The sequence below is a fragment of the Siniperca chuatsi genome, linkage group LG14 (assembly GCF_020085105.1).
Source record: "Siniperca chuatsi isolate FFG_IHB_CAS linkage group LG14, ASM2008510v1, whole genome shotgun sequence".
NCBI classification, from domain to species: domain Eukaryota; kingdom Metazoa; phylum Chordata; class Actinopteri; order Centrarchiformes; family Sinipercidae; genus Siniperca; species Siniperca chuatsi.
In genome coordinates, this window is record NC_058055.1 from 2,919,233 (window position 1) to 2,937,966 (window position 18,734).

Genomic DNA, 18,734 nt, shown 5'->3' on the forward strand with positions numbered 1-18,734 from the left:
TTTGCCCCCTTCCTGATTTCATTTTTTGCATGTTTGTCACACTTAAATGTTTCAGATCATAAAACAAATTTAACTATTAGTCAAAGATAACACAAATAAACACAAAATGCAGTTTTTAAATGAAGGTTGTTATTATTAAGGGAAAACAAATTCCAAGCCCTACATGGCCCTGTGTGAAATAGTGATTGCCCCACCTGTTAAAACATAACTGTGGTTTATCACACCTGAGTTCAATTTCTCTAGCCACACCCAGGCCTGATTACTGCCACACCTGTTCTCAATCAAGAAATCACTTAAATAGGACCTGCCTGACAAAGTGAAGTAGACCAAAAGATCTTCAAAAGCTAGACAACATGCCGAGATCCAAAGAAATTCAGGAACAAATGAGAAAGAAAGTAATTGATATCTATCAGTCTGGAAAAGGTTATAAAGCCATTTCTAAAGCTTTGGGACTCCAGTGAACCACAGTGAGAGCCATTATCCACAAATGGCGAAAGCATGGAACAGTGGTGAACCTTCCCAGGAGTGTCCGGTTGACCAAAATTACCCCAAGAGCGCAGCGACAACTCATCCAAGAGGTCACAAAAGACCCCACAACAACATCCGAAGAACTGCAGACCTCACTTGCCTCAGTTAAGGTCAGTGTTCATGACTCCACCATAAGAAAGAGACTGGGCAAAAATGGCCTGCATGGCAGAGTTCCAAGATGAAAACCACTGCTGAGCAAAAAGAACATTAAGGCTCATCTCATTTTTGCCAGAAAACATCTTGATGACCCCTAAGACTTTTGGGAAAATACTCTGTGGACTGGCAAGACAAAAGTTAAACTTTTTGGAAGGTGTGTGTCCCATTACATCTGGCGTAAAAGTAACACCGCATTTCAGAAAAAGAACATCATAACAGTAAAATATTCTGGTGGTAGTGTGATGGTCTGGGGCTGTTTTGCTGCTTCAGGACCGGAAAGACTTGCTGTGATAAATGGAACCATGAATTCTGCTGTCTACCAAAAACTCCTGAAGGAGAATGTCCGGCCATCTGTTCATGACCTCTAGCTGAAGCGAACTGCAGCAGGACAATGATCCAAAACACACCAGCAAGTCCACCTCTGAATGGCTGAAGAAAATGAAGACTTTGGAGTGGCCTAGTCAAAGTTCTGACCTGAATCCTATTGAGATGCTGTGGCATGACCTTAAAAAGGTAGTTCATGCTCGAAAACCCTCTAATGTGGCTGAATTACAACAATTCTGCAAAGATGAGTGAGCCAAAATTCCTCCACAGCGCTGTAAAAGACTCATTGCAAGTTATCGCAAACGCTTGATTGCAGTTGTTGCTGCTAAGGGTGGCCCAACCAGTTATTAGGTTTAGGGGGCAATCGCTATTTCACACAGGACCATGTAGGTTTGGATTTTGTTTTCCCTTAATAATAACCTTCATTTAAAAACTGCATTTTGTGTTTACTTGTGTTATCTTTGACTGATATTAAAATTTGTTTGATGATCTGAAACATTTAAGTGTGACAAACATGCAAAAAATCAGGAAGGAGGCAAACACTTTTTCCACACCACTGTATATAATTGTGTTTTTCAAACGTTATGTTGTAGATAGCTGGATAAGATGGACTTGTGTTTGTAACATATCCCTGCATGGAGTGTAACCATTACAGTAGCTGAATTGCTATAGTTGTGAGAATGGGTAATTTGGTTACCATGCAGTTGAATTTAGAGGGTTTCCTGGTCTTGGTGACATGTTGGAGGTGTGCTGGTCACACATCACAGTAAGAGCCCGTCGCCTGCAGCTCTTTTCAGCTCACAATGTTTGGTTCTGTTTCTGCAATATTTAAAAATATATCATATCTGGTAAATTAGACCTGTTTTTATTGAAGAATAGCACCAATAATGAGGCAACTTGGTGACAAACACATTGCATTTCCTAAAACCTCTTTCCAATAAAAGCATCCCACCTGTTAGCCAGTTGAAAGCTTTAAATGTGAAGCAGCAACAGCAGGAAAGGTTGGGTTTGCATCAACAGTAATTAACACAGCTCCAATAAGGCTGAAAGCCATCAATAAACAGTAAAATAAGGCTGATATGTGAAAGTACAGACAGGAACACAGGAATTGGTATCTAACTTAAGGATGAAAAAGCACTGTAAGGTGATCACTAAGGTTGGAGGCGAAGGTAACGTTACTAGAGTTAACAGGAAGTAAACAGACGTCACGTGCAGTTCGTAAAACAGATATACGTCACACTACATTGTGCAAGTAGAGAATAATGGATTTACTAAGTATGAAGAGGAGACAACTTTAGAATAGGGAACCTGTGTGAGTTAATAAGTGTCAAACTACTAGTGAATTAGTTATGAGCAAGACCTCACTTTAGAATGGGGAACATATTCTGAGTTAGAAAGACTTCATTTACAGTTATTTGGACTCTATTAACACTTGTAGTTTTGTGTTTCGCTACATAAGAACAGACCATATTTATTAAGTGTTATTAAGGGAGAATGACTATTCTTGTGGTACTACCACCTTAAAAGGCCCATACTGAGCAAAGCATATTAAAATCATAATTCATGTAATTCAAAAACTTCCTTACTTACTATCAATAAGCAGTAATTAGGAGGTTATTGAGGGAAAACTCTTAGATAATGGCCCAGTAGTTGTAGAATATGGTCATGTAGAATAAAGCATTAATAAGTGCTTTATAATGACTAATAAAAGCCAATATGCTACTAATATGCAAGCAAATAAGCAACTAGTTAATGGTGAATATGTGTACCTTAATATAAATGTTACCCAGGAGGGAAATTAAACTCGAAACCACAGAGATTCAAGCAGATACTACAGCAGTACTGAGAGCTGAACACAGAGAAACTTTCTACAAACAGAGCCGCACAGACCCACGAGTTTAGCCACTGAAGACACAGTTAAGGGGGGGCCATTATCCCAGAGCCATGGAAAAACCCTATATCGTCCCCATATGGATGCAAACTGGGGACATTGAGGTTCATGGTTGTCTTAACCCCTAGGCCACCAGCAGCCCCAGATGACATCCATGAATTTCAAATATAATGTAATTATGTTGTCAGATTATTTGCTGTAAAAACAAAGGAAGGTTAAATTTAGAAAAAGTTAGTATGCAAGTTTAAAGTCCCTGAGTCATTAATGCTTCAAGTCATGTATCACAAAATAGGGTTATGTACCTGAAGGGAAGTGCTTATAAAGGCCACTGCCTTTTCTAAACACACACAGCACTGGCACAGAGCTGAGCTGTACAACTGAATGCAATCTCAGCCAACATATTAAATAGGATTATAAAATATTAACATATTCATTAAAAATAATCATTGCTTTTTCTTATCAGTATGGGTTGAAACCAACATCCAGGAACATGGTAGTGACAGTCTTTTTGTTCTTGTTGTATTTTGGAGGACCAGCCACCAGTACTTGTGTAAATAACCAAACAGTGCCATGACCTCACTGTGACTCCATTCAGAAACAGACTCCTGGCAGTTAACAAAAGTGAATTCTTTTTGAAGGGTGCACAGAGTTCCTTTTGTAAAATGCAGCATGTAAGTGTGTTGCACTGTGTTAGTAGGCACATCCAACACTCATTGGCCTAGATACAGTACTAGGCTTTGAACCTGTCTGATGAGTGTGAGGCAGTGTGTATGGCATGGGACTGACTTTTTGTTCTACAACTCTAGAGATGTAGCTCTTTACAAGCAAGTATGACCACATGCAGATGCATTTATGATTTTCTGCTCAGACAATCTTAAAAGGCCCTGATTTAGTGACTGATGGATAGATAGAAAGTAATTTAAGAATAATTGTGAGATCTCTTGTAGAGTCATGCTGCATGATTACTTTAAACTGACCAAAATAGAGCGTAATTCTGTTCATAAACCATATGCAAGAAAATGACTTCATGACCTTCATGGACCATGACCTTGGGAGGATCTGGGACAACACAAATCTCAAAAAGGCAACATTTTATATGGAAACTAGAGTTAAGAGTCTACAGCCATGCTAGCAGCTCTGCAAGGCTCTACTTAGGCACAGCAGTGCTTTGAGCAAAATGCTAACATCAATATGCTAACATGGTGATAGTGACAATACTAACATATTTAGCAAGTAGTTTACCATGTTCACCATCTTAGTGTGTTAGCATAGTAACATTTGCTAATATGCACTAAACACAAAGTGCAGTTAGAAAAGTCATTGCAGGCTTTTGGTAATAAAATCAAAATAATGGGCACATTCAAATTTTGACCTGATAATGGTGATAACAATTCATTCTGAGTTGACATCAATGCATGTACCAAATATAATGGCAATCCATAGAATAGTTGTCGAGCTATTTCACTTTGAACCAAAAATGGTAACCTCATGTTGGTCCAAGAGAAAAAGTCAGGGGATAACCAAAGTCAGTGGGATTCATCATGTGGGGACAATGAATGTCTATACAAATTTTCATGGCAATCCATCCAGTCTTTGTTAAAGGGGACCTATTATGCTTTTCCTTGTTTTCTGTCATATATAATGTTACAATGTCAGATGTTCATATTAAACATGGCCAGTTTAAAATAATGAGGTAAACGCATGTAAATGTAATCCCTGTGAGTAAAAATCTCAGGCTTCAGACTGCTCTGAACATCAGGTTTCCAACATTTTTTTCTACTTTTGTGCTGACGTCAGACTAATTCAGATGTCATGGTGATCGGTCATCTGCGCTAATCTGTATCAAAGATGCTCGATAACATTTGTAAACCTTCCCTGTCTGTATTGACGACTCATTTGTTATTACTGTTTGTAATTGTTTTGTCAATAAAGAATTTTTAAAAAAAGCTCATCTGTGCTCATGATCTGCTCCAGGTACAGCTCGTCTACCAAACCCCCAGGAAGTGCGCCGGGCTTTGAAGCCAATTTGACTTAGTGGCCAAACCAATGAATTACAACATCCATGTCCGTCACGTGATGCACACTGGCCCAAAAATACTTTTTTCCATGACTTACATTATGAAAGAAGAGGCTATAAAAAGGTGGATAAATTTTTTGGAGCGTCAAAACCCCCCGGAAATGACAGATCAGAATCAGAATTTGATCCATTTGGTCCGATAACATATGGAAAGTCTATAAGAGCCACATGATTAAATAATTTTATCCCCATTCAAGTTAGCAGAGGGCTAAACCAGAAATTAGCTGGCTCGGCCAGCAGAGTCTCTAGTGTGCTTGCTCTATTGGCCGCACTATGCGGAAGGTCCGGGTAAAAAAGGCAACATTTTATATGGAAACTAGAATTAGAGTTGAACTTTTTTGGCTTCATTCCCGACTGAGTAGCTTTCACAGAAAAGAATGGGGCCCTATTTTCGATGTATCCAGTTCTCTTTATACATCCATGTCACTGACAAAGTACAAGGACATGCCCATCCATCTGCTCAAAGTGCAGAAGTGTCGCTAAAGTCGCTAAAGTGAAGTGTGGAGAATGGTCTGGCTATGCGACACTACTCTGCTCAGGACTACTCTTCCAGTTTTTGGAAGTTGTTCATTATGTCTTGCAGAAAGTGCATTTTTTGGTTGCGAAGGAAAGTTAGTTAGTTTCTTGATGGAAAGATGGCTTTACTTGTTGCTAAAGTAACCGCTAACTACTGCTAGTATGCAGCTAACGCTATTAGCTAGCTGACTCTGCCCGGACTGGGAGCTCAGAGCCCGAGCTTCTCCATAAAATATGATCCAGTTTCACCAGAATTAGTGAATAAAGTTCTAAAAGTTTTATTTTTGTACAATAAGCAGTGAGGCCCAGCCCTCAGCCCGGAAACACTCCGCTCAGGCAGCATCTATTGTTTTTCCCACCTAATTCTTGTCTCATTTGTGGTCTTATAAACAGTAAATTCATCCTATTCATTGCCCCATATCTCTATTTTCCAAGAAAAATTACTTTACTTCCTATATACGCAGGAAATATTTCTGTAGCAAGGACCACGCCACAACAATATGTAATTTAAAGGTTTAATGGAAATTCAGGAGGTATTGGATGTTGAAGACAGATGAATTGATGTAAAGGGGAGGGATGAAAGTGGAAGAAGGATGCCATCTGTTAGGTGGGTCTGGGAGGATGTACTGAAGACGTGGAGGCAGACTGAGTGTGAAGTGTGTTCCGTCTCAGGCGTGTTTCCACCAGAGCTGATTACGCCCCCCCGACGGTACTTAGAATTGAGACGTGAGAGAAGTGTGCACCAGGTTGTATTGGAAGGGATGAGGGGAGGAGAGAAAAGAGGATGAAGGGATGTAGGTAGGGATGATTAGTGCGCATGCGCCAACGTGCATGCTGCCTGTTGCCGTAGCACCATCTCGTCGTCTTACTTTTTCCAACTTTTAGCTTTCCTTTTTCTTCAAAACTTGAGTAACTTGTGTGTAAGTATAATTTAAACTACGCTCTTTACGAAAATGAGAGTAGAAAGTGTTTTGGTACTATATTATTACATTGTATTATTATACTGTTCATATTTATCATCAACCGGTAAATCCACTTTGTACTTTACACTTATTTTAATTTTATACTTATATCCACTTTGTACTTAATGTATCTGACCTGTATTATAGTGTATTATATTTGATTTGCTTAGAACGTCTATTCCTGTGTCCACTGACGTGACAGTGAGCAGCTGTAACGAAAGAGTTTCCCCTTGGGGATCAATAAAGTATTTCTGATTCTGAACAGAGGGAGGGAAGGGGTAGGGATGAGGTGGGAAGGTGAATGGATGAAGGGAAGGGAAAGGGAAGGTGGGTCGAGAAATCTGAGACAAACAGGGCAGGACGGTTTAATCTAGTATAAGTAGGCTTGACAGGTGATTAGAGGTGTGGTTGAAGCATGGCCTGCTCCTGAACCTAAGTTAACTAATTAACTTCATTAAATGTAATTGGATGCAACCAAGATAGAGCAGAGGGCACGGAAGCACTTACGTACAGTAGAATACTATACTATACATACTATACAAATGCCTGGAGGTTAGAATAAATAAAATGTAGAAAAGACAATGAAAATTAGCAGTGATCAAGTCAATTAATCATATTTCATATTTATTTTGAATTATATAGCATATTTTTGATATGTACCACATTTGCAAATCCTGAATCAACCTTATGTTCCAGTGTCAAATTCTACATTTTAGCAGCTCTCTTTTTTTTTTCAGAATGCTGAACAAATGTATTAGGCTACTAGTTGTATCTTTTGGATATGATGCGCTCCAGCATGGTACACACTCTTCTATCAATGTTGTGTAAGCATCCTTTAGTCTATTCATTTATGCATAAAACTAAATACGTTAATGAGAATAAATGTAAATATATTTAAATCTGATGTCAAGGCTGTGTTTTGTATGTCTCCCTGTGAAGCATATTTTAAAACCAGAGCAAGGAGCGATCAATGTAACTTCCCCATGGGGAACCTGGAAGAAACAGAGCTTGCCGGTGGATTCTGAGGTGGTGGTGGGGCGTGACATGCATAGCCAGCAGCAGCTGTAAAAGCAGCAGAACGCTGCTAGTTTTTCTGACTGATGTTTGTCAGAAAGTACTGAATCAGAACATATAATCTTTCACACCAACATTACATTAATGAACAAAAACATCAGTTTCAGCCTACTTCTACAGACAGACATATTCACACAAGAATAACTTTATGAACATCTGTACCTAAAGGACAGATACATGAAGCCTTCATACAACTACAAGATCAGTTGCCTGCAACACAATATTCAAAGCAAAAATACATCACACGAGCCACTTCAACATCATACTATACTAACTCATTCACTGTGAGAGTGACTAGAGAGCAGTGATTGTGTTGAGCAGAAGGTTTGCTTCTTGAATGTCTTTGCTAGAGGTGTGTTACTGAAGAATGGAGAAGATAAAGGATACAATCAATGGGCTTACTATTAAACTTTCTTAATGTTGTCTTCACAGTCAACAAACTGACTGAGCAGAGCAGTTAACCAGAGCACCAGAGCAGTTAAAATTTGTCGGTAAAAGCAGCCAATTCTCATCAATCACAGTTCTTGTAAATGGACTGGGTTTGGATTTTGTTTTCCTTTTAATAATAACAACCTTCATTTAAAAACTGCATTTTATGTTTACTTGTGTTATCTTTGACTAAGATTTAAATTTGTTTTATGATCTGAAACATTTAAGCACGACAAACATGCAAAAAAAAAAAAAAAAGAAATCAGGAAGGGGGCAAACACTTTTTCACACCACTGTATATATAAGGATATGTATAGAGACTGATATATATATACGACAATATAATATACAACATATGCATAAATTATTTTCTGTATAGATAATTAAAATCTAACAAAAATCTAAAATGTGTTTACCATCTCCTTAAACTCCCCAGTGTACTCTGAATTCAATATTTACAACTTCCTATCCACAGATCTTCAGGTTTTCAAAGTAGTGTTGTAAATATGATCGTAAAAAGATATATCTACTAAATATATCAAATATCTACTACAGCCGAACTAGTAATTACACTTTGTCTAGATGATCTATGTTAAGAAAAAGTAAAGATTTTGGTTTATTTCAGATATTTTAGCGAGTATTCTAGAAATGGGGTTTTGGGTTGGTAGTCCTGTTTGAAAAGTAGGCTTGTAAACAATGCGAAAAATGTTGGTTTAAGATATTTTAGTCAAAACAGGAGTTGAACACTCCGTAGTTTACACCTTCCGCATTACATCAACGACTGACGCTGAAAACAGCCAATGGGAAGAGAAAAGAAGTTTTCCCCTGGATCAGGGGGCATTTCATGCCAAAAGACGCCTCTGTAAAAACCTATGTGGCACACTATGTCTGACTGATTATGACTGTAAATTCATTGTACAATACGTACTTCATTAAGTAATTTAAACATTTTCCACCAGACTTCAGGTTTAGTTGCACTGGATTCCTCTTGCAGTGGTGTCTATGGATCAAGGTAGCCTAGCCTTATGCTATCCAAAACTGACAACAAAAAACTTTATTCCTCAGAATCAAAGGAGCAATAATCTGAACTGAAAAAATACTTCCTAAAATACTACATTTTCCACTGAGAATAAAAGACAGCCATTTTGGTTTTCACAAAAGTCACTTGGCAGTCACATGACGTGGATGCAGGCCAATAGAAAAGAACACGACAAAAAAAAAGTATTTCTCAGAACTGAAGGAGAAATAATCTAAACTGATAGCCGTAACATTAACCTCTTCTATTGTTGAATTATCAAGGACACTTTCGTGTTTTTGGTGAGACATGTTGAGGATATCATTGAAAGAAAACCTTATCTTAACCTATGCTGTAGCTACGGTGGATCTACGACGTAGCAACAAGCATATAAACCAATACTTATTATTCTCACGAAGGCGTTTTGTTGTATTAAATCTCACCATTGTGTTGTTTGTTTTTGACTGTGGAATGGCCTCATTGTTGCCCATTGTGAATGTAAGTCCACAATCTCCTTCTCTATAAACCCCTGGGAAAGTTAGCTGCCTCTTAGCTGCTTAACTATGTCTGTCTGCTGTTTGGAGCTGGACAGACAGTGTACAGTGGATTTGTAGAGCTTTTTTTTACTGAAAAACAGCTGCCTGATGCAGTAGGAAACACCCCTGACGAGAGCACTGAGAGTGAACCAAAACAGTAAAGTTGCAGCCGTAAAATGAAAAACAATGAGCTGAAAGAGGCTAATGAGCTCTGTAGAGCTGAGGGGAATTGCAGAGTCTGTCTCTATAAACGGCCAGTCATTTGACTGATTCTTCATTTGAAAATATTGATTAGTCCAGCTACAGAGACTTCATCAGCTGTACCTCTACTTTAATACACTCACATGTCCAATATGACTCACATGTCCTTGTGGCTGTCTTTACACTGCTGCCCAACAGACTGGATCAGTGAACACAAATACGCCATCATAGCAAGCTATCAGAACTAGCCAATGGCCAAACATTTTCAAGTAGTTTATTACAGTAATGAATCTCTTTTACAAGAACTGAGTGCGTAACAGAATCAATATCAGGAAGAGACTTCAAGCTTGTTCTTATGACCTGCTTCACCATCACTGATTTTGATTAATAAAGAAGCCCATTCATGAGTATGAATAAAATCCCTGACTGACCTGATCGTATTATCACAATAATCATGTATGTATTTATCCACATCACCATTAGAATAATGTGACCACTTTCCACTGCACTGAAAAATATTATTAATGTTGTATAAACATTGCCATTTTTAAATCCAAATTCACAAATGACTACTATCATTCAACAAATCCATGGAGGTTGTTGCAGTAGAAATGAGCCATTCGCACACTGATTTCCCTGTGCTATGACCCATTTTGTTTCAGTAAATAATGGATAAATGAGTCAATGAAGGCTTGTTCTGAATCAAAACAGCCCTAGATGAAACTGAACACATTAGTATGCAACAGCAACACTGCCACACTGCAGTACCAATACCTTTTAAACCAATTGGATTCTGGTTGAGCCTTCTCATATTACAACCCTGCAGCCCCATGACACTTGAATGCTTGTTCTTGCTTGTGTCATCCATTGCCTATTCAGTGATAATCTATTACTTCTATCCATTTAAAGACTGCGATGCTCTCATTGAGCCGCCAACGTTCAGTGAATGCTCGCTAGGGACTGTTCACTGATGCAAAGACAGTATTCTCACAAATGTAGCCCCTCCAATGAATGTTAGCCAGTGTTCACTATTGTTACAATGCCATTACTGGGTGTAAGAAGTGACTCACTGTCAATGATTGTTCTATTGTAAAGCTTTCGAGACAATACCCCAGTGTCCCAAATCCCAAATAGATTATGTGTTATCTGACTTGGTTACTGGTTTTGGAGTAACATTTTAAGAAACTCACTTTTGATTTGTATTTCTGGGACTCATTCCCTGAAGGCTGGGAGCAGTAACTACAAATAGAGTGGGATTTAGGTTTTAAATTCACATCTCATGTGAGTATATACGGTAAAATATATAGGTGCATTCCTTCTTTAAATGGAATTATCTACATATATCTGAGGGTAACAGGTACAAGTACACTTCACTGCATCTCAAGAACACTTCACTGATAAGAAATACTGCAGGCAGATGTGTCTTTCATTGGTGTTAACAGCTTAAAACTGCTTAGCATGTTTGATATAGTTGTGGAGTTTGAAGAGCTTTGCCTCACTTATACTGACAAAATATGAATGTGTCATAGAACTGCATGAGTGTTGTGATCCCCAGGAAGGGTGTCAAGGTGATAAATTGTCACACTTTCCTCTCCTTTACAGACATAAGTTGTGTCAGCTGTGAGTAATATGAGACCATAAAATTTGACATATCGTTCATTTCAGTGAAAACAACAACAGCAAAAATAACTTTAACTGTGCTGCGCTTCCAACTGTTTTCAAACACGGCTCCCTGGGTTCTTCTGTGTGATGAAGGGCACTATGGTTAGCATGATTTACAATCTCAGTTTAGGCTAAGTGACATTTGATGGTATAAATATTAAGTAGAAGCGGACGCATACACTGATCATCAACAACTAATAAACTGAAGCTTAATTTTCACAACCAATTTGATTCATTGATAATTGCAATCCATCATTTTGAGTCTTTGGGATCAATGGGCAGAACTGAGCAGTGATGTTGTCTACAGTCGGCTGTATTGTCATTGTGATAAATGGTTCAATTAGCTGAAGCTGAGGTGGTTATACCTTATGAGTCACACACAGATCAAAAATGTTGAGGGAGTTTTGGCCACAACTTTATCTTGTGCCACTATCAGTTTGATAAATATGCAGCCTCAAGTGAAGTATCATGTGTTGAGGAGGAATTCGAATGTAGAAGAGCTTGCCCAGAGCAGCAGATTGTTTGAAGGATAACACTGGGGTAAGTCTTTTCCTATTGTTATAAATCCCAATGAAGGGTCTAAACACACCAATATATTACTACTGTCTGTTTTAATACAGATTTGCCTCACCTCTGGCAAGTCAAGAGCAACTTCCAGACACTTTTATCACTCACAGAGACAAAGTGCTGCCCACACTAATGTAATACATCATGTTGAACAGCATAGGCACATTGCAAATTTTCAGTATAAGATCACAAATATGTGTTTCATTCTGTTGGACTTGAATTTAAAGAACACATTAGAGATTAATATGTTAAAGAAAAGCAACAGTAAGTGTGCAGTTTCACATGACAATAACTGGCATGTGAAGTTACTTTTTTGTTCTTACTCCAAATGCTACTATAGACCATTTGTCCTTTTGTGAAATACTTTCATAGCCAGTGAACATGATGTTGATGGATTAACATCAACATCATGTTCACTGCTGGCAGGTATGATGACTGTGGAAATCTTCGGAAGACTTGAAATGACATCAGAGGACAATTACATTACGTTAACAAATGCACAGTGGGAGCCTATGGAATCTGAGGGGTAAGACAGACCTGCAGTACAAATGACAGTATTAGCTTCTTACTGTGACTAATACATGCATGTAACCTGACGTCAGGCAGCTCATTGGACCTACTGAGAAAACAACAGGTCCAAAAAGACAAAACTAAAAACTTACTTCAATAAACAATGCTTGTATATACTGATACGGCCTCTTAATTTTTATGGTAATGTTACACAGCAGGTGACATAGGAGATCAATGATCTCTAATTATGGAGACAAGAACAAGAACAAAGGAATAAAATTGCTATTGCAAGAAAGAAAATAAGTAAACACAAGTTATTTGCTAGTTCTTTACATCTTTATGTTCTGTTTCATATTAATTGTAGAAACTCTACTTATTGTATAGTGTTTGAGCACCTCAGTGCTCCTTAGATATCCTGCTTTAGATATCCTGTGCTCAGAATAAAAAGGTGAACTGCTTGGTAATAATGAAGAATCTTCTAATAGGCGGGCCACAAAACTTTATTACCGGGTTTCCAATCACACTGATGTGATAGTTTAAGGGTGAAAAAGAATGCGTCAGGTTCTTAATAAAGCAATCACTGACAGCTTTGTTTTCGAAGAAATGTCAGGCGGAAGAAATAAAGGGATCTGTACTTTTGTGTGTTTTTATCCCGTTTGCTGTGATCGTTTCATTGCATGGTTTTACCACATGGTTTTATGGCATACCAGATTTAGATTCCCCTCCCGTGGGTTCTTATTTATTGCTGGACTTTTATTCCTTTAGCTTCTTGATAATTCATTTTAATTTAGGCCTATTTTAATTATATCTAGCAATCTCTCTGATTGTGTTTTATTCAATATTAATTACATTGAAGTACAATTTTAATTGTGCTGTCTTTGTAAACCATGTGCTTTCCCCCGATTTTAAAAGAACTCCTGGACAAATTGTACTCTGGAGACCTAGACTCCATAATCTAGCTGGAGTTGTTGGCAGTTTGCTTAATTCCATTTTAAATGTATTCCTCAAGCTATTTTAACATATTTATTATCCACTACACCCCTGACAGATAGGGCAGTAGTAAGGATAGAGTGGTGCAATTCAAACTAAGCAACACTGCTTCACTGATACACTGTAAAAGATCATACAGGAATTTAATGGAATCAACTAATATTTTCTCATTAACTTCCCATAAATATATATGTTTTATTAATGTCAAGATAATTCAACATAAAATGTCTAGTTTTTATTTTCAGAACTTAATAAATATGAGTTCTTCTGACTTAATACTGAAGTATTTTAACTTGAAATTGGTTGAATGTACTGCTGAGAGTTCAAACATGGTTAGCATATTAGCATACTTCCCAGAACGCATTGTTTGAGAGTTAGGACTCACCAGAGACCCTTCTGTTTTGTAGCTTAAAGAAAACAGACATGATGAAAAGTTGCTGTGTGTCTTTAATACATTCAATTCAGTTCAATAAAAGTTATCTCATGGCTGTTTCTTTTCATAAACATCAAAAGAATACTGACCACATTGTTAAAACTCTCTGCAGTCCATTCATTCAACTACAAGTCAGTCTTTACCCATCTAAAATAAATCAGTCTGTAACTTTTGTCCGTGTTACTGAAAGGTTGTTGGTTCAACTTGATGTCTTCAGTTTATTGAACTTGTTTCCTTAAGTTAAGTTAACTCAGTTTTCAAAACGTATAAGGCAACTTTGAAATAATTATTCAGCCTAAGTTCAGTTAACTCACATTTTAAAGGCAGAAGGGGAACTTATGTTAAGTTGAACCAGATTGAAATGATTTACAGTGTAGTCTTTATTGATTTGATTGTGTAACTGATTACCTTTCATTACAGTGACAAGCTGACTAATGATGCTTCTTCTGTCACAGCTGATGTTCTTTCATCTCTAATTGCCTTGCCATATAAAACTTAAGCCACCATATAAAATTACCAGATATTGTAAAAGTGCACAACATGATCTGAGTGTGTAGGTGTGTATGTGCACATGTGGCCTTTAATTGTATCATGTACTTCTCATAACCATTTTGTTAGTTGTGCATAATTAATAATTAAATTTTTCCCAGCTTCAAGACCACCAAAATGTAAAGGCCTTTAGGCTTCACTATTAAAGCTGCTTTCAGGCAAAAAGCAATTGTGCTCCTATATGGTTAAATAAAAATGAACTGATAAAGCTGTTTCATGTGACATTCTTTAGAAATGTGTCGTTTTTCAAGGTATTTGGTATCAAAGAGTGTCAAAATAAACACAATATTCAGTAATTCTTATAAATTGGACTGACATCAGCAAGCTACTGCTCAGAGATCATCAGGCATCTTCATAATTACACTTTGCCCAGGCTAATGGAAAAGAGACGGTCTAACAGCACTTTTATTTAGACAGGCTCACTTAAGAATGTTTAACTTCAGAAAGATAGATTCCTTCTTGTACAAGCCAGAATATGGCATTCATTTGAACATCTAAACTTGTTTTGTTTTTGTTTTTTTACATGTATTCTTCGACAGCTTCATTTACTGATGCAAATGAGTACTGTGGAACTTCCTTAAGCCGTCTGAACTCAGAATGCACAGGGTCATTTTTCCTCTGTTCTTTGCAGACACTGAAAAGTCAGAGTGACAGTCTTATTAATTCCAATAAATAAAAGATAAACAAAGCCAACAGCATTGTGTATGTTTCAGCAAAGCATGTCATTCAGCAAACACCCAGGGTGTCACCTGCATTCTCCAACTCACTGTTGTAGGAAAATGTTTGCACTGTTTTATGTCAAAGTCAGCTCTTTCTCTGTACCTTCCCAACACACACACACACACACACACACACACACACACACACACACACACACACACACAGTCTGTGTAAACAACCTCATGACTTCAAAGTGGCTGTGTCTCCTACACGCTCCTTTATATTTAGGTGCCCTTGAGCAAGGCAGGTATGAGACAGCTGCTCAGTCAGTAGATCTGAGATAAACTGTATGGTGCTGGGCAGCTCCCAGGTGTGACTGTATGTACAGAATGTGTATGAATGTGAAGCAGGGCAATACTGAAAAAGAACATGCACACTCAGCAAAAGCCTTCCCTGGATGAATAAAGGAGGGAAAGAAAAATGGACGATAAGGCTTGATATTTGTGTTGCGCTATTTAGTACTAACAATTTTCCATATCACAAAATCAAAACATGTTTAAAAGGACTTGAAAAATAACTAGAATAACCTGACAACAGTACAAGAGTACATGATCACATTGTGACTAAAATGAAATGTGGTCGAAGGTTTACATGAACCTCCATGGGCTGCTACAATTCAACATCCTTTAAAGGAATAGTTAGACATTTCCCGTGACGTCAGTGTATGATGTCAATCGCGAGCGACGCGTTGGCCGAGGGAGGAACGAAAACAACAACTAACTAGCTGTACACACAACTAAGCTACAACAAACAATTAATAAGAATCATTTTAGAAAAGAGCAGGAAAAAACAGGGAGCAACTGTTGCTGGCTGCCGCTCTTACGGCGCCGGAACCGGAAGGGAGATCATAAAACAGACACTCCAACAGATACAGATGCTATTTTTTAACAGTGATGTGTAATAGCTTTAGAAGACCTGGTCCTGCTGATTGGGGCGTCATATCAGAAAACACTTCTATGTGTTGTCCTAGTTGTCCTACATTTTGGATACAACTATTATTATATAGGTATCTTCACAGCTTGTTGGTGTTAGTGATTTCCATACAGTAGCATTGCCACTGCAGTTAATCAGAGCACAATAGCAATTAAAACTGAACTTGGATCATGCTGATGCAGTTTCATACAACATGCTGCAGCATGTGTGTGTTCATAAAACACCAAATAATGAATAAATGTATTTGCCGTTCAGTTGGTAAATTGCACATATAGTACATTAGTAACATGCTGAGCGCACATGCAGTTTGAGGTATGCACATACTGCAGGAGGTCCACCTTGGGCAACACATGAATCTAAAACAACTGAGAGAGCTGGTGTTGAAACATGAAATATCAAGATATTTCATACCCAGCAGAGAGGCTCCAGATTGTCACTTTTCTATTTCTGCATTTTTCTTCATACAGTACATTTACAATTGATCTTATGTTCAGTTGAGCTAAAATAGTGTTTGCCTTGCCGGGCATACAATTTCACATTAAATAATAATAATTTGAGCATGTATAATGTGTGTTTGTTGTTGGCCATTAATAATGTACAACAAGGCAACAATATAGCCAGAGAGAGCATGCCTCATGCAATTATTATTGACTACAATGCAAACACAAGACGAGTAGTGTTACTAATTACTTGTAAAGGAGTGATAAGGAAAGTAATTCTTAACTTTTTTAGAAAAAAGTGACTTTGTTTCCCAGTGTTTCCCAGTAACAACCCCAACACTGTGCATGTGTATGTGCAAGACCTCCAATTTTACCAGAGTGAGTACACCTCCTACGTACACCACCCTCACAGGGTGGTTAAGTGCACTCCACAATCTCAGTAATGCCACAGCTGTCTGATGGAGACATGGCACTTATGTTAGATTGATAGACAAGGTGAAGAAAGCCATTGATCTTTGTTTGATATAACTATAATGCAACCCCCGCCAAATCCATCAGTGCTGCAACAGCTATCAGGCACCAGAGCCAGGCTGTCATACTCCATCCAGACTGCTCAGTCGTTTATGTGTGATACGACTGCCATGGACGTAATGTAGCCAATGTGGAATGCATCCAACCCTGTGCAACACAGTTGTTTTGTGATAGTACAAACTCTGAAAGTGAGATACAATGTGTGGCCGATTTGTATGTTTCTCCAACACAAACTAAATTATATGATGGTAATGAACTGAAAATATCATCTTTAAACACTTTGTCACTAACCTACCTGTCCACAACACATGCATTTAAGGATTAAGGTTAAAGAAAGACTTAAAGCTCCCTCACAGTCTTGGAATCTTAATTTGGTAGAATAAAAGGTAAATGCAAACACCCATGCATCACATTATTTCCCTGTCAGATTCCTTCACATAATCTCCTTCACAAAATCCCTTTGAGGGGAGAAAACAAATTTCCTTCACTTCAGGTGCTTTGGGCACATATTTGCATTTTCAGATGTCAGGCTCATTTAACATAATTTTAGGACACCGGCTCCCCCGTGACACTGTGAAGCTGTTTTTGCTCATCGTGACCCAGACCAATAGTTGCTTACACACACTACATCATGGACATAATCCTTCAATTTTAGTGACATCTGCATATATTGTTGGGATTAACTGATCTATATTTATTTCAAATGGTAGCCTGTAAAAATCGATTTTTACATAGATGTCTAACACATAGTTATTTTACTGACGACCCTGAGCTTTAGAAAAATAGAAGATGCTGTAGCTGGCTCTGAATTTTTAATTCACTTAAACTAAAGACTGATTGAGTCATCCCTGCAGGAAATCTTTGACATCAGGGCTTAATGTCATCTTCCTAAACACTGACAAGTGTGTGGAGGGAACTTTTTCTCATTCCTTGTAAGAGAATCCTTGACAGCACTGGACAAACACAGAAAGCTTCTCCATAAACTTAAAATCAACTTCTCATCTTTGGATGTCCCAACAAGCCTCACACAGTTACACTGATCATTTGCAGACAGAAAGAAAGAGAGAATAAGGCTATGTCTCAACAGTGGGAGCTGAGGAGCCACAGACAAGAAGACAGAAGGATGTAAACAGAGACATGCGATGAACAGAGACAGCGGAATAGAAGAAGTCTTACCTGGGAACACAAGCACAGCAAACACCCATGAGAGGATGATGAAACAAACCGAATTATACATGCTTCCTAAGTTCTGCTGAATCTGATCTGCTCGTTTGTTTTATAGACGCTCTTTTTTCTTCTTCTTCTGCTTCAAAGAGCTGCCCACTTAGCTTTTTCTGTCTTTCTCTGCCTTTTTCCTGAATGTCAGTTTGGATAGCTTTTCATCCCCACTTGCACGTTGTACTGAAGATGCTTTAAATCCAGTGCAAGTAGTAGTTGGCAGCACAGACAAACAGAGGCTGGCTCCACACGCAGTATTCGATCTCCCTCTCTTCCACGTACTACAGCACACAGAGGGACCAACACTCTGCAAGACTGGGGGGGGTCTCTGCTCAGCTGGCATTGGCTGAAGCGTCTGTCGATCACCCGTGAACAGTCCTAGCTCTGTTTTTTTTGTTTGTTTTTTTTTGCTGCTTTGAATCCTCAACCCTGCTTTCTTTTCTATGCCCTCTTGACATAACTAGCACAGATT

General features: G+C 38.2%; 1 protein-coding gene across 1 annotated transcript in view; it reads right to left on the reverse strand.

Annotated features, from left to right (window-relative positions):
- opcml (opioid binding protein/cell adhesion molecule-like) overlaps positions 1–18,530 on the reverse strand; it is a 322,114-nt gene extending 303,584 nt beyond the window's left edge. Inside the window, exon 1 of the mRNA XM_044222971.1 lies at positions 18,221–18,530. Coding sequence (XP_044078906.1) covers positions 18,221–18,281 — 61 coding nt within the window. The 5' untranslated portion in view covers positions 18,282–18,530. The remainder of the gene's footprint in view (positions 1–18,220) is intronic.
- Positions 18,531–18,734: the final 204 nt, after the last annotated feature.